Genomic DNA, 14,878 nt, shown 5'->3' with positions numbered 1-14,878 from the left:
AGATTAAAGAAACAACTTTTCACTTTTGCCATTATACTTTCATTAAAGAAATTGAGCAAGACCCAAAATAAAACGTACATAAAGAGGAGCCATTAGCACCACAGCATAACTGATGTGGTAATATTGAAAAACAAATATAATATGATTTAATTTAATCTTTAAAAGGTAATTAAATAATCGTAAACATCATATTTTTTTTTACTAATAAATTAATTTTGTTATCGGACCAGTAACTTAATTTAATTGTTATAAAAATATCAAAATGAGCAAATAATTAAATATTTCACACCAAGAATTAAAAATAATAATAATAATAACTTTTAAGCATTAAATTAGTATTCAATTTCATGGGTGGGATAAAATAACGCGGGCAGCTGCAGTTTTGTCTGTGAACAATGGCTACCTTGCCAACGCTGCAGCTGCAAAACACCATTCTATAACTCTCCCTCTCATCTTTCATGGTAGAAATCACACTTTCTTTTATAATATTTTAGCATTAACATATTACATTTTAATTCTTCATTCTTTTAAGCAATTAAAAATTTAATTTTTAACCGGTAAATTTCTTCTTCTGAGAAAATTTTAAGTCAGCTAACCTTCAAATGATCATATGACAGATATTTCTGGAACTGCAGAAGCAAAATACAAAGGATCATTCCTTCTCAACGTCGTTAGTTAATTTCTTAATTTTATTAACTGCACAGTGTTGGAACGTTGCTCAAACCATTCAGATTAAGTGAAATAAAATTCCGATCACAAAACGTTTCACTTGATGGATGAAGAAGTTATGCAAATTGAGGTGAAAGAGAAGAGAAGAAAAAGAAGAAGCAGACATAGTCATTAAGTAGCAACTAGCAGCAAAAGAGAAAAAGAAAAAGAAAAACTGTACAGAGAAAAGGCACAAAATTTAGTTGAGATGGTTCAGTGGGTGAAGTGAGGAGGTGCAACGCAGGATGCAGTGCGGGAGAAGATAGCAGAAACGGAATTGGCCAAACCCAGAACAATTGCAACCTTAACTTGTCCCCTTTTGGGAATAGGACGCCCGGAGAACCTCCTTGGGAAGCTTTTTGCATCCTTCATCATCATGCCACTTGCCATTTCAATCTCTCTGTTCTCTCTGTTCTTCTCTGTTCTTGTGTTTTGTGATGTTTTTCTCTCTGTTCTTCTGTGTTCTGCTTCCTGACCTTCTACCACCTTTGCGTATTATATAGAGTCCGTGTTACAGAAGTGCCCTGCTTTTGGGGTTATAATTAAAAGGTCTTGCCACTGGTTTTTTGGACTCTTTTTGACCATCCATGACTTTCTATGGTCATCACTGTACTGCCACGCATGACTTCGATTAAATATATTCTCATAATGCGAACTCCAAATTCAAGAATTTTCTAGTTGGAAAAGGAAAACCTAACATGCCAACGTGACTGATTGGATGAGTTTACTTCACCCTTTTGGACTGTTTGTTTCATAATATAACGATTATATGGATCACTGCATCTGTCATTTTAGGAATATTTTTCATCTTTTGAAAAAATAAAATTTTTAATTCTCGTAAATTTCAAATTATGTATAACTTTAATTAGTGTTTTTTTTTATCTTACTTTGATTGTCTTTCTCGGATATGTCTTCTTCAATTTTCTTCACATTCATTTTATTAATTTCGGCATTGTTTAAACTTTATGTGAATTCAGTGAATCTAATAATATGATTTGAGTTTGTGTTATAAACCTGATATTTGAGTTAAGTATCTATCTTTATGCGATCTAAATGATGTGATGTTAAATAAAATGTTTAAGTTTAATTTAAAGAAATCTGTTGGAAATTTAAGTGAATTAAAAGTTTTGTATTAAAAAAAAAACTTAAGTGATATATATAAAGAATTTATAATAAAATGTTAATATTTATGTTAATATAACATATAAAAAATAAATAAATTTAATTCAATTTTACAAAATGAATTTATAAAATAAGATTTACATGTATTATAAATTTATTATATATTTAATTGGTACGAGACTTCACCACATTCCATTAAAAAGAGACATGTTATAAGATTGATTCCATGTTTTAAAATTTATTCATAAAATAAAGTTTGTACTTATTTATAAAATGAAGGGTTAAATATGTTTTTAGTCCCTAAACTATTGATCGTTTTTGGTTTTCGTCCCTCTTTCAAAGTAAGGTACAATTTAGTCCTCATTCTTTTCGAAACGTTCGTTTTAGTCCTCGGAACTTTGGTTTTAGTCCTCATTTTGTTGCTAAATGAGGACCAACTTTTTAAACAGTGTTAGTTTTCGAGGACTAAAACGAACGTTTTCGAAAAAAATGAGGACCAAATTGTACCTTACTTTGAAAGAGGGACGAAAACCAGAAACGGCCAATAGTTTAGGGACTAAAAACATATTTAACCCTAAAATGAAGTTTGCACTTATAAAGTTTGCACATTTTTATGTTTATATACAATAAATTGATATGGTCTTTAATTGACTTATTTATAGTAAAAATTATGTATAAATTTTTGTATAAGAACTTTATTAATAATAAATCTCTCTATTAACAAAATATATTAACTCTTTTATTTAATAATTAGATAAATACAATATAATAAGATGAAAGTAATAATATACAAATAAGAAATGTTTAAGAAGTGATCAGTATAACTATGAGAAGAAAAATCAGAATTCGAGTTTTGGAGAAGTCAAAATTTTGAATTTGAATTACAATAAGTTAAAGTTTGATTATTTTAAAAGTGAAGGTAGTATAAATATCAGATATTGATTTATTTAAATAATATTAATTTTAATTTCCTTAAATAAAATCTCAAATTTAAGTACTTAATACAAAAAAATAATTAAAAAGAAGAATCCACTAAAAAACTAACTAACCAAATTATGTAGCAAATATAAAAAAATTAATAAAATCATTCATGCATATATTATATGTATATATATAAAATAAATCATATATGTAATTTTAGCATGTAACTTCATTAATTATGTAAATATTAAAATTAAAAATTAAAATCCAAAAACAAAATAAAAATATATAAAAGTAGAGAGATAAACTAAAATGAAGGCTATAGCTAAATCTAATCAATTTTAAAAGAGAAAAATATATATATCCATATGGCAACTGATAAGATAAGACAGTAAAACCATGTGCAAAAAGGTGTGTTTAACCAGCCATATTTACAAAAAGGAGATCTATTGAACGAAATGTTGTGGTCTAAATTCTACTATGAACGAAATGTTGTGGTCTAAATTCTACTATGAACATAGGCATATTCCATGTTGGAAAGAGGGGGTTGTTAAGAAAAGTGTCTGAATTATACTTCTTTTGATTATAACTTCGTTAGATAATATTATTAAGATCAATAATTATATATTTCAAAAATATTTAATTATTATACATTTAAAATATTATTTATTTTGAAACATAAACTTAAAAAATATTTTAAAAATTAGAAAAAATAATAAACATTTAAGCTATCTTAAATTTTAACTTTTAAATTATATGAGACCATTCAAATCTGATAAAAACCAATCCTATGATTTCAAAAAAAGGGTCCTTCTCATGTTAATGGGAATCACAACCAAGTTGAATTGGGTAGACGCACTCCATACAAAAGTTCTCAAGAACTTAGACTTTCGAGGCCACACAGATACAGAACACAGTAATTGATACAACCAGTCAACAAATATTTTCAAGTAAAACACGTTGCACACATGAAGGAAATATCTTCAAAAATTGCTCCTTTTACCACCTTTTGGCTAATCAGACATTTATATAAGACATTTTCAAATTTTGTTCTGACATCCTTTTTAGGATTTGAGTGTACAATTTAGCTTAATGTCACAAAAATAGTTATAAAAATTTGGTTTTTGTAGTAGAGTTGGCCACCCAATGCCCATATCTCTGATTCTGTCTGAGATTACTGGGAAAATGCTACCAAGGACGGTGATAGTTATAGTCTTTCATTCGAGGACGTTGGCTATAATAATAGTATAACTATGTGAACATGACTTTCTCAGTCTTTCTTTTCTTCCTCTGAAATTCATTCCTTTTCACATTTTTCTATTCATATACAAACCCAGTTTTTCATAATTGCACTTTGGAAAAGCCTCTTCTCAAATTCTTGCCACAGCTAAAAGAGACCCCACATTCTTTTCTTTCTGGTAGGTACACCATTCACTCGTTTGTTTCTTTATGTTGATTCTCTTTTGACACCCAGAACCATAAAGTGTGGCAAACAATAATATAGCCCGTAAAGCCAAAGCGTGTGAACACGAAAAGGTAAATATTTATATTATTATTAGATCTCAATTTCAATGATCAAGTCTTTTCACACGCTCACTGCTTCACAGAAACAAATGAGAACATCGTCTATAAAACATAAATACGAGAACAGCTCAACTAATTATAAATAAGAGTTTAGTGTCTTAATAAGTTGAATTTAGCCATATTAGGTTAAAATGCTATTAAATTTTAATTTATATTATATGTATATTTCATAATCTATTACACTTTCTAAACAAACACAATCAAAATCAGTAGTCTTTCTGCTTTTGTTTTCAATAATGATGTTATTTATAAACGCTTTTAAAACTATTAGCAATCACGCTTCATTATTGATGTGTAGTTGATTTTATATTATTAATAAACCATGCTTGCTAATTCGGAAACTGATTTAGAAGTAATTTTTCTGACATTGATTACGTAGAGAAGGTGATATAATGGTAATGATGGTGGCAAAGTTTCGTGGGGTTTTAAGTTTGAAGCATATCCAAAACACTTTAAACAGATGATATATATATATATATATATATATATATATATATATATATATATATATATATATATATATATATATATATTACTATTGTTGTATGACATGGTTGAGCAATTATGTCCACAAGCTTGCGCGTTCCCCACCATCTTTAAATCTTATCCCAGTTAATGGCTAAATTATTGGCGTTCTTTTTAAAGTGTTTATGAACAAAAAAGAGGGTAGAATCACAGTTCTCGATCCATATTGTACAACAATCTACATAATATATTTCTATAAGCAGCAAGCAAACCAAAAGAGTGGAGAAGTTGCACACAATAATGCGTTCTCTGATATCAGATACATTGCATTCAGACATGTTCAGCATATGCATGTGTAGGAGGAACAGTCCTAGGTATCATAATGCTAATTAAAGTAATTAATATTAAATAATTTAACTAAATTTACTATTATATTATTACACTGGAGATTATCTGTCATGATTTTTTAAGAACGCATACTTGTGATGGAATATGAGTGAATAATTTTTTTAGTTAGAGAGTGGATTAAGGTTCTGTTGATTTTTTAAAATATGTACGAAGAGTGTTGTATTTATATAAATTATTGGTTAATTTATATCAATTGAATTTGTCTATCGAATACTGTATTTTTTTAGTGGTTATAGATATTGTAGAAATAGGAATATATAGAGCAAATGAAATGGACCAAGTAGTAATATGCATTAGATTAAAAATAACTTAATTTTAATTATTTATAAATTCGTTCAATATTTTTGTAACATGATTCTAATCTTATTTTATAATACTTTTGTGAAAAAAAAAACTAAAAGTATTTATTAAATATGGATTTCTTAAATATTTAACAAGTGTTTTAGTATCAAACAATATGTAATAAGTAATTAATACATCTAAATCCATCCCTAAAATCTTATTGTAGTAGGTTTTGAGTTGTGAGACATGGACTTCAAGTTCGTCAAAGTCACTACACTTGAAACTTGAAATGTGAAATGGTTTAAATTATTTACTTTTACAATGAGCTTGTTTTTACTCAAGTGACTAACTTCTACCTATACACTTAACTTTTGAGCAAAATATGAGATAATTAGGCCAAATTTCGTTCAACTCTTTTTTTTTTGTTAATTTCTAAAACAATAAACTTAAAAATATAACGTAATGGTAATATGGAAATTTATCACCATTGCATGAAAGTGTTTTAACATTTAGATATTGTATTTTGGTTCAACAATCAAAATATATTCAAACAAACTCATTGTACCACGTGTGAGGACGGAGCAGATGTAATTAGGAAAATAGAGATGCAAATGATAAATGTTCGAAACCGAAATGAGCTTTTGGATCTCTTTTTGTGGTCAAGGCCCAAACGGGAAGCCCAGCCATTTCCTGACCATAGATGAGCATGGATGGTTTTGTAAGAACTAGTGGACTAGTCATGCCTCTTCAGCGCTGAAAAAACAAAACTAAAAATATTATATTTGATTAATAAAACAAATAACCATTAATTACAAAAGAAAATATAACATTAAAATTAATTTCATAAAATATCAAATAATATAAAAATCAATATAATACTTAGAGCGGTCAATTTGACCCATGACTCCGGGACTAATCCTAATCTTGAAAAAGTCTCATCTTAAGAAATCCCAACCCCAAAGCCCCCTCTCAAGGAGGTTAGGTTCAGGGTTAAAGTGGGTTTAATCTACTAAATTTTTTTTTAAAATTAAACTTCAACATTCTCCTAGTAATTATTAAAAGTATTAAATTTTATATTCATGTAATTGATTTCTTATTTCAAATTATTAAATAAAACTAATTAATTATAGTATAATAGAATATTTAATATTCAAAATAACCACTTTTTTAAATAATTAAAAATAATTGTAAACCACACACTTAATTTTATACAACTAAATAGTATTATAAATTTATTTTACTAAAATATTATAAAAATGCTTTATTTTGTTGTCAATTTTAATACAATTATGTCTTATATTGCAGACACCAATTATTAGAAAATTATATATAATTAGTAATATCAAAATAAAATAACATATTAAATTGATTTAATATTTGCACTGCTTTTACATTTCTTAAAAAAAGAATCATTGTTTTGTTTTCTCAATTTCTAAAATATCACTCAATCTGTTTTTAATTATTTAAAATTAAAAATAATTCAAAAATTTATTATCTAAAATTTTTGGATCAAAAATAGTATTAATATTTTATGTGTAAATTAAACTTATATTTTATTTTGTTTTTTCTCTGATAATCTTTTCTCAGAGTCACCATAAGATATATTATAAAAAGAAAGTTAATTTCTTAAAAATTTATAAAAAAATGAAAATTTTAAATAGACCTAAAGTACCAAAGAATTGCAAATGTTATAGTGTTTCAATTCTTTAACTAACACATTAAATAATTTATTTTTAACTTTCAATTAGAACACATAACATAAATATATGTTTATGTTTATGACATTTAAAATGTAAACATTTTGAGTGAGTAGTACACGAGATTGAATCCTATGGACGAATACAACTACAGCCTGCACAAGGTTTATGAGTTTTTTCTTTTTACTTATTATTTATGTTATGAGCATGGTTTGTTGAGTATAAAATGAAAAAGAAAATAATTTATATTTAATTTTCTTTTTCAATAGCTTTTTAAGAAAATAAAGAAGCCTTATTTTTTTTTAAATTAAGAGCTTCAATTAGAGAAAATCTTCTCTTAAATTTCAATTAGGATAATTTTAGATAGAAAACTAATATATGACTTATAACCTAAAAAAAAGCAAAATTAAATATTTAAATTTCAAATTTATAAAATGATCATTTAATTATATACTTAGAGAATCTAACTCAATAAATATTGTCATTTTGCTTTTGCTTCTTGATTCTAGAACTCTCCTCTATAAAAATTTCAATTTATTTTCTATAGTAACTATTTTTATAACAAATTAGGAGTTAATTATATTTTTTTTTGTATGCAAAATGAATATTTTTTCTAAAAAAATGGCTATGGATTGGTCCTAGCCTACAGAGCTTTTGAAGATATTTTGGCCCTGTGCGACGAGGGACCTTTTGACCCTGTTGATTTTTCTGATCTCAATCTACATGGATTAGGACCAAACCATGTAAGAGGGACTAAATTGACGGGTCTAATAGTACTTTTAAAAACACAACATAGAAACAACATCAACAATGGAATTTCCAGAAAATCTAGGGACATATTGTCCCATCTCCTAAATTTGTATAATACATCAACTCGTAAGCGTACGTGTATATAAATACATCACGCTTGTATATAAATACATCATAATCGACTAGCATCCATTTTACATGCAAAGAAATAGATGAGATCATGCTTCCAAATGTTCCACGTCATGAAATTTCTAAATGCTCCACGTCATGAAATAATAGCTTATTTCAGAAATGTGAAGAAGAACTTTAACATCATATTGCCCCAAAAATTACAAAACTTAACATCATTGTCTTTCTAACCTAACAAGGCGACACTATGACTATAATCTTGAAATGATGATATATTTTTCAACATTAGCAGCATAATCAGAGAGAGGTCTAATCTTACAGTTGCGGCTTATTTGTGTTTTCTTCCTTTCACACACTCCAACATATAATTTCAATATGCAAATCTATAAATTATTGAATTCGAGATTGAGTAATCTAAAATGTAAATTTTAAAATTTGAAATGTATAATCTAAAATATAAATTTTATTTTATATTTCAGAATGTATAATTTAAAATATTATTTTTATCTTGAACATATAATTCAAAATACCAAATTATATATTTTAGATTATATAATTAAAAATATATTTATATTCAAAATTTTATAATCTAATAATATGTATTTGTTACACCTTTTGTTCCTTTTTCAAAAAGTTTCAAAAAGAGAGTGAAGAATTTTAAACTAGAGATTAAATATTTTAAATTTTATTATTAAATATATGTTTAGATTAGTGGTTAAAATCATATTGAAACATTCAAATGTGTTAAATTTATATTGATTTAATGCCATGGCATATCTTAATCAAAAGTTTTGGAATGATCAAGTTAATATATTCAAAATTTATATATTTAATAATTGTCACTGTTATAATAAAAATACATATTTTAGTATTAAAATATGTTTTTCCTTAAGAAACAAATAGTTTTGAAGTTATATTTAACATTATCCCCATTTAAAAAAAAAAAATCCTATATAATGTAACAATTGAATTATTAGTATCATGTTTAAAAATATGCAAAGAAGTTAAATTTATTGACTGCCCCCACACATCACCACGAGGCTTTTCAATGTGTTTTGTCCTCACTCGCATACTTTCCGGGAAAACTTCAACTGTATAGTCCCATACCTACACAGTCTCTAGATCTCATTCCGGTGTATGTTTGATTCATCCATGTGTTCCTTCCACTAGAAGCCTGCCAGGAGCCGCTCCTTGTCTGTGTCCCTTGCACATCGTGCCTCTTGCACCGACGATCATTTTCCGCCCTCGTCAATGCCCGGGTGTCACAGATAACTTTTGTCTTATACCTTTTTAAAAATTAATATTTTTTTTTATTCTTCATCAATAATATATATATATATATATATATATATATATATTAAAAAATAAATTTAAGATTAAATTTTTTTTATCATTAACGAATATGAAAGACCATGTGCCACCACAAATGTTTATCTAATTGTTTCTATTTAAAAAAGGTAAGGAATTGAATAAGTTATTAAATGATTAAGCTTCTTCTTTATGTTAGGAGACTTCAAAGCATAAGAAAAAAACTGAGTAAAACAAATCAAATTCGTGTTTATTTGGGCTTTCATGATAGAAATGGAGTTTCAAAATTAATATAAATAATGTACTTAGCCAATAATTCCAAATAGTAGAATTTACCGTGATAAAATATATCAATACAAGAAAATATTAAATTAATTTTAAAATACATAAAATTAAAAAAAATCATTTATTTATATATTAATTTTTCTTTGTATTGGGTTAGAGCTTTAAGAAGCTCTTGGGCTACTAGATCAAATTTCAATTGAGAAACAATTGTAATGAGCACGAAGCATGGGAACATTGCTTCTACTTCCCTCAAAACCATTATAAAGTATATTTTTCTATATTAATATATTCAAATCATGTTAAACTTTAAAAGAAAAATATCATTTACATACATTTATATAGGTATATGAATTTAAAAGTGATCTAACTCAACCCAAATACTTTAAGTATTTTAAGTATCGGATCAAATTCAACCTAACATAATTAAATTAATTATTTATTGGATTATATATTTGGTTTTTGTATTAAATCATATAAGTTTGTTTTAGTTTATTATTTGGTTTTTGACGTCTGTGTTGCTGAAAAGAAATATTTTTCTGGTCGAGTTTTCACATGTTGAAGAAAAGATATATTCACAAGTGCGTAGGTATAAAGCATTATTCAAATAAAGTTGAAGATTTTGAAAAAGTGTAGTATAATTGGATGACATCACCAAATAGGTTTTGCCATTTTAGAAAACTCCATTATTAAGGGTTAGTTGAATGATAAAGGATCTTTGTCACTAAATGTATCTCCCAACCGCCACTAATGCCACTATGCAATTCTGTTTTATTTTATTTATTGATATGATGAGAAGGCTGTTTTCTTTGGCTGTGTTGGAGTTAATTAATTTTATGACGATAAAGACCTCAACTCAAATCTATCTTTACCTCTTTATCCAATAAACAACAAAGGAGTCAGTATCGAATATTAAAAAAGAGCATTTAAAACCACTTTAATTGATACCCGAAATACTAAAAATCAAAACAAAAAGCAGCCCTAACATAATAGTGTCAAATCTGGACATTGATAGGGTTGGTCATTCATTCATTATCATCACTGCTTCTATTATTTATCTTTCAAATACCAATAAATATCCAACTTTGTTTTTGCTTCTCTCTCTTTCAACATTATAAAAAAAAATTCATTTTTTCACGTTGATAAGAGAAATTGTTGGACACTTGATAGATATGTCTTCATATTTTTCAAGCTTTGGTACAAAAATCCCACGTATGGGGAAAGGGTACGATGATGTCTTCACAGTGACCAAGACCAAGCATGCAGTGAAGCAACCAGTTTCATGCTCCAACTATAAAGTGCCCAACAACCTCTCAAAGCAGCACATTGGTTTTGTGTCAAAATTTCCCGTGATGGAGGAGGAGCAGCAGAAAAGGTTGGATGTTTTGCCTGAGTTATCAGAGGATTATTCCAAGGAATTGGAGGTGGCTGTTAGAGCAGTGCAGATGGCGTGTTCCCTCTGCCAGAGAGTGCAGGACAGTATAATTTCCGACACTGGGTCTGTCACCAATCATCGTCAGGTGCAGTCCAAGGATGATAATTCTCCGGTTACAGTAGCAGGTGAATGCAGTTTATTCAAATCAGTATTTTGGTAAAGCTTTTTGCTTCTGTTGCTGGGGCTAGTTTTTAAGTATGCCTGTTTTCCCAAATCAAGATGTTTTCTAAGCAAATTTGGTTTAACTCATTTTGCCACCTGGTTTTCTGCATTGGATGCTATGCTATCTGGCAATAACTTTGAGGTAATTATGGTACTTCAAGGTTATTATACGAATTAAGAAGCATTTAAGAAATGTAAGATGTAAATGTGTGGTTTTGTCTGTGAAATATTAATTATAGAAAATTGAAAATCACCAATAGTTTTGAATTAAAAAAACAATAAAGAGAGACTAAAATATTAGTGGTTTTAGAAAGTAGTAGCATACTAGCGGGCAGGTAAATGTAAGATACTAACTTTAGTCAATATATATGTTTGAAATATAGCTTATGTCTGTTGAATAGCTAGGAGACTTCACATTGCGGCTTTGCCAAGTTGTGTGCAAATCCATTCAAATTATGACAAGTGGCTTGTTCTTTGGTTCTTAAACGCCAAAAGGGAGCAATGCAAAAACCTTGTCTCAGTTGTCTGATAAGCGAGAACATAACCAGATCAATACTTATTTTCAAAACTGATTTTAAGTCAAGACAAAGTCATTGGTGTGGAAAGTGACATTTGAATTAGGAAGATTCATGGATTTTCAAAGATTCACGTTTCTAATGTAGGGAAACAGTATGGTTGGGGAAAACAAGGTGCCTTTCAAACTATGAAATATAATAATGCTAACAAAAGGGTATAAGATTGGATAGAACCTCAGTAGTACTCTTTATTACAGAAAGTGGTTTACAATAAGAAGGAGACAGAGGGCATAAGTGCAAGTTCATATCTTGGCTTTATCAGCTGGTTGAACTTCCATAGGATTTATCTTTTCCAGGAGATATATGCCTAGTTCAATAATCTTTTACGATCACAATTTTTCCCATATTTGATGTAATTTCCCGGTCGAATGCCGTATGATTCAATTTTGGTTTATATTCTGCAATATTTACATGGTGATTTCTGTAACCTCATCTTGTTCTACAAGTAAACCACTTTTTGACTGAACTGTATTGTACACCTGATACATATCAATATATTATTTTTCCTCAATATTGGTCGAATCAGTTCAGATTCATGGGATATTTGGTTTTCCTTATGTTTCTTACTTCTCCCCTTCATCCTATCTAAAACATACTCTTTTTCCTTTTGTTAACAAAATTGTATTAGAACAAAATAGTGAATACAAAAAAGGATGAGGATAGGACAGTTTGAAGTTTTTAGCAGAATAGACCTCTGTAATCCCTTTAGAAGTCAAGGAGATTTTTGAAATGTGGATATACTGAATCAGCATGTAGAGGCTGTAAGTCTTGCTCCAATAAACACCTTGTTTGGTTACTTTTTAAAGTGTTGATAATTTGTTCTCTATTGGAAAAATTGAGACAAGTTTTCAATTTACTGGCTAGACCTTTCTCTTTGTTCATTTCACATTTCCAAATGGGAAATATATTTAATTAGTCACGAATTCATTATTTTCATATTAAAGGTCATCACATTACATGTTCTTTTTTTCTCTCTGTAAAGATCCGATGTCAAATCATAGTCACATTGGCAAAAGTAAAGATCTATATCAATTCATGTGTGTCTTTCATTATATTTCTCTGTAACTTTTGTATAGCTATGGTTGAAGCTTCTTTTGTTGAGTTTTTTTAGTAAATATAGCTTTTCAAGTTTGATTGATACATTCGTACCAACAATCACGTTTCAATTGTACCCTTAAACAGATTGGAGTGTTCAAGCAATTGTCAGCTGGATGTTGTCAGAATGTTTAGGGAGTCAAAATGTCTCGATTGTTGCTGAAGAAGATGTTCAAAGTCTGTCCAAAGCTAATTCATCTGAACTGTTAGAAGCTGTGGTTGAAACTGTGAACCAATGTCTAGCTGAAGCACCTCGATTTGGAGTTCAGGAGCCAAAATGTGCTCTTTCAACTTCAGATGTTCTTGAAATCATTGGTCGCTGTAGCTCAACGGGGGGTCCCACCGGAAGATTTTGGGTACTGGATCCTGTTGATGGCACATTGGGTTTTGTACGTGGAGATCAATATGCTGTAGCTCTAGCACTCATAGAGGATGGAGAAGTGAAGCTTGGTGTTCTTGGATGTCCTAACTACCCAATGAGGAAGGAATGGTTAAGTTATCATCACCGCTATCATAGGATTATATCCAAGTTGACTCCTCCAACAGCTGAAACTTGGAACAAAGGTTGTGTACTATATGCTAAAAGGGGTAGTGGGAAGGCTTGGATGCAACCGCTGATCCATGTCAATAAGATGTTTGTGTGGCCAAACCATGCAAAACAAGTTTCTGTCTCTCCCATTGACAATCCTGCACTTGCCACCTTCTGTGAACCAGTTGAGAAGGCCAATTCAAGCCATTCTTTTACTGCAGGGCTGGCTCACACTATTGGTCTCAGGTGCATTTATTTTTCATTCCATCTCCTATTTACACTCTCTTGGTATACCATAATAGATTTACAGAAAGAATGAATTGTTACAAGATAGTTTGTATATAAAGGGAGACAAGTCCAAGTTCCCCACTGTTATCTAAGGACTTCTAAATACTAAACTGAATATCAGAAAACTGTTTTTTATTACTATTGTTATTATCCCGGCATAGAGATATATTGACATGGAACTATGCTATCTTCTTTTGTTATTTTTCAAGTATCCTAGTTAAATCAGTACTGGATGCATATTAAAACTTAAGATTCTTGACTAAGGTCCAATCTACCTGTTATTGTAGGCTTTTATTAACTTTGATGGAAAGCAGAAATTGTGATGAGTGGTTACATATCCCTTACTTAAAGAACTAGTTACATTAACAAGTATCTCTATGAAAAGGAAATTTTAAAATACCTTCAGGAAGAAGGCACAGAGATAACATAAATTTATTACCATGGTTCTAACTTATAAGATATCACTTTTCTGTCATGTGTGCAGGAAACAACCGTTGAGGGTATACAGCATGGTAAAGTATGCAGCAATAGCTCGTGGGGATGCTGAGGTTTTCATGAAATTTGCAAGGGCTGGTTACAAGGAGAAAATATGGGATCATGCTGCAGGTGTTATCATCATACAGGAAGCTGGTGGGATGGTAACAGATGCAGGAGGACTTCCCCTAGACTTCTCAAAAGGCTTATATTTAGAAGGCCTTGATCGTGGCATAGTTGCTTGTTCTGGAGCCACACTACATGCAAAGATCATTGATGCAGTTGATGCTAGCTGGGGCTCTTCTGGCCTCTGAGGCTGCTTCAATTAACCTATATACGTATACACTGAAAATAATGTTAATAATGATCCATCTTTTCTTTTTCTGTTCTACATTACATCTTACATATCCCCATGCTTCACCAGTTATTTTTTATGTATTGCTAACAACTTACGAATTTCTTAGCTCACAATTCTATTGTTTGGCATTGTAATAACGCTAAATTGTCATAATATTTCATCATCCCGAATGCCATGTACTGAAAGTGATTCTTCTTGAGAAGGGTTCATGGACTTATATGCTATACAATCATTTAACTTCTGGTAGCATCCATGTTATTTGACATTATAAATATCAAACAGAAAATAAATTTAGGAGATGATTTA

At 29.3% G+C, this 14,878-nt stretch overlaps 1 protein-coding gene across 1 annotated transcript; it reads left to right on the top strand.

The window, feature by feature from the left end:
* Positions 1 to 10,718: 10,718 nt before the first annotated feature.
* On the top strand, positions 10,719 to 14,774 carry LOC124830161 (3',5'-bisphosphate nucleotidase AHL-like). The gene is made up of 3 exons (XM_047303800.2): positions 10,719 to 11,216; positions 13,011 to 13,698; positions 14,225 to 14,774. Exons 1-3 carry the CDS (start codon positions 10,829 to 10,831, stop codon positions 14,526 to 14,528), a joined length of 1,380 nt encoding a protein of 459 aa, XP_047159756.2. The 5' UTR covers positions 10,719 to 10,828; the 3' UTR covers positions 14,529 to 14,774.
* Positions 14,775 to 14,878: the final 104 nt, after the last annotated feature.

This window comes from Vigna umbellata, chromosome 5 (genome assembly GCF_029865625.1).
Source record: "Vigna umbellata cultivar VRB3 chromosome 5, Vumbellata_1.0, whole genome shotgun sequence".
Lineage (NCBI taxonomy): Eukaryota > Viridiplantae > Streptophyta > Magnoliopsida > Fabales > Fabaceae > Vigna > Vigna umbellata.
Note: the sequence above shows the minus strand (reverse complement) of the source record. Positions and strands in the feature narration are given on the sequence as shown.

Coding starts and splice junctions, on each gene's coding strand:
- LOC124830161 (XM_047303800.2), top strand. CDS start 10,829: ATGTCTTCATATTTTTCAAGCTTTGGTACAAAAATCCCACGTATGGGG. Junction 11,217..13,010: donor TTCTCCGGTTACAGTAGCAG/GTGAATGCAGTT, acceptor ACCCTTAAACAG/ATTGGAGTGTTCAAGCAATT. Junction 13,699..14,224: donor GCTCACACTATTGGTCTCAG/GTGCATTTATTT, acceptor TCATGTGTGCAG/GAAACAACCGTTGAGGGTAT.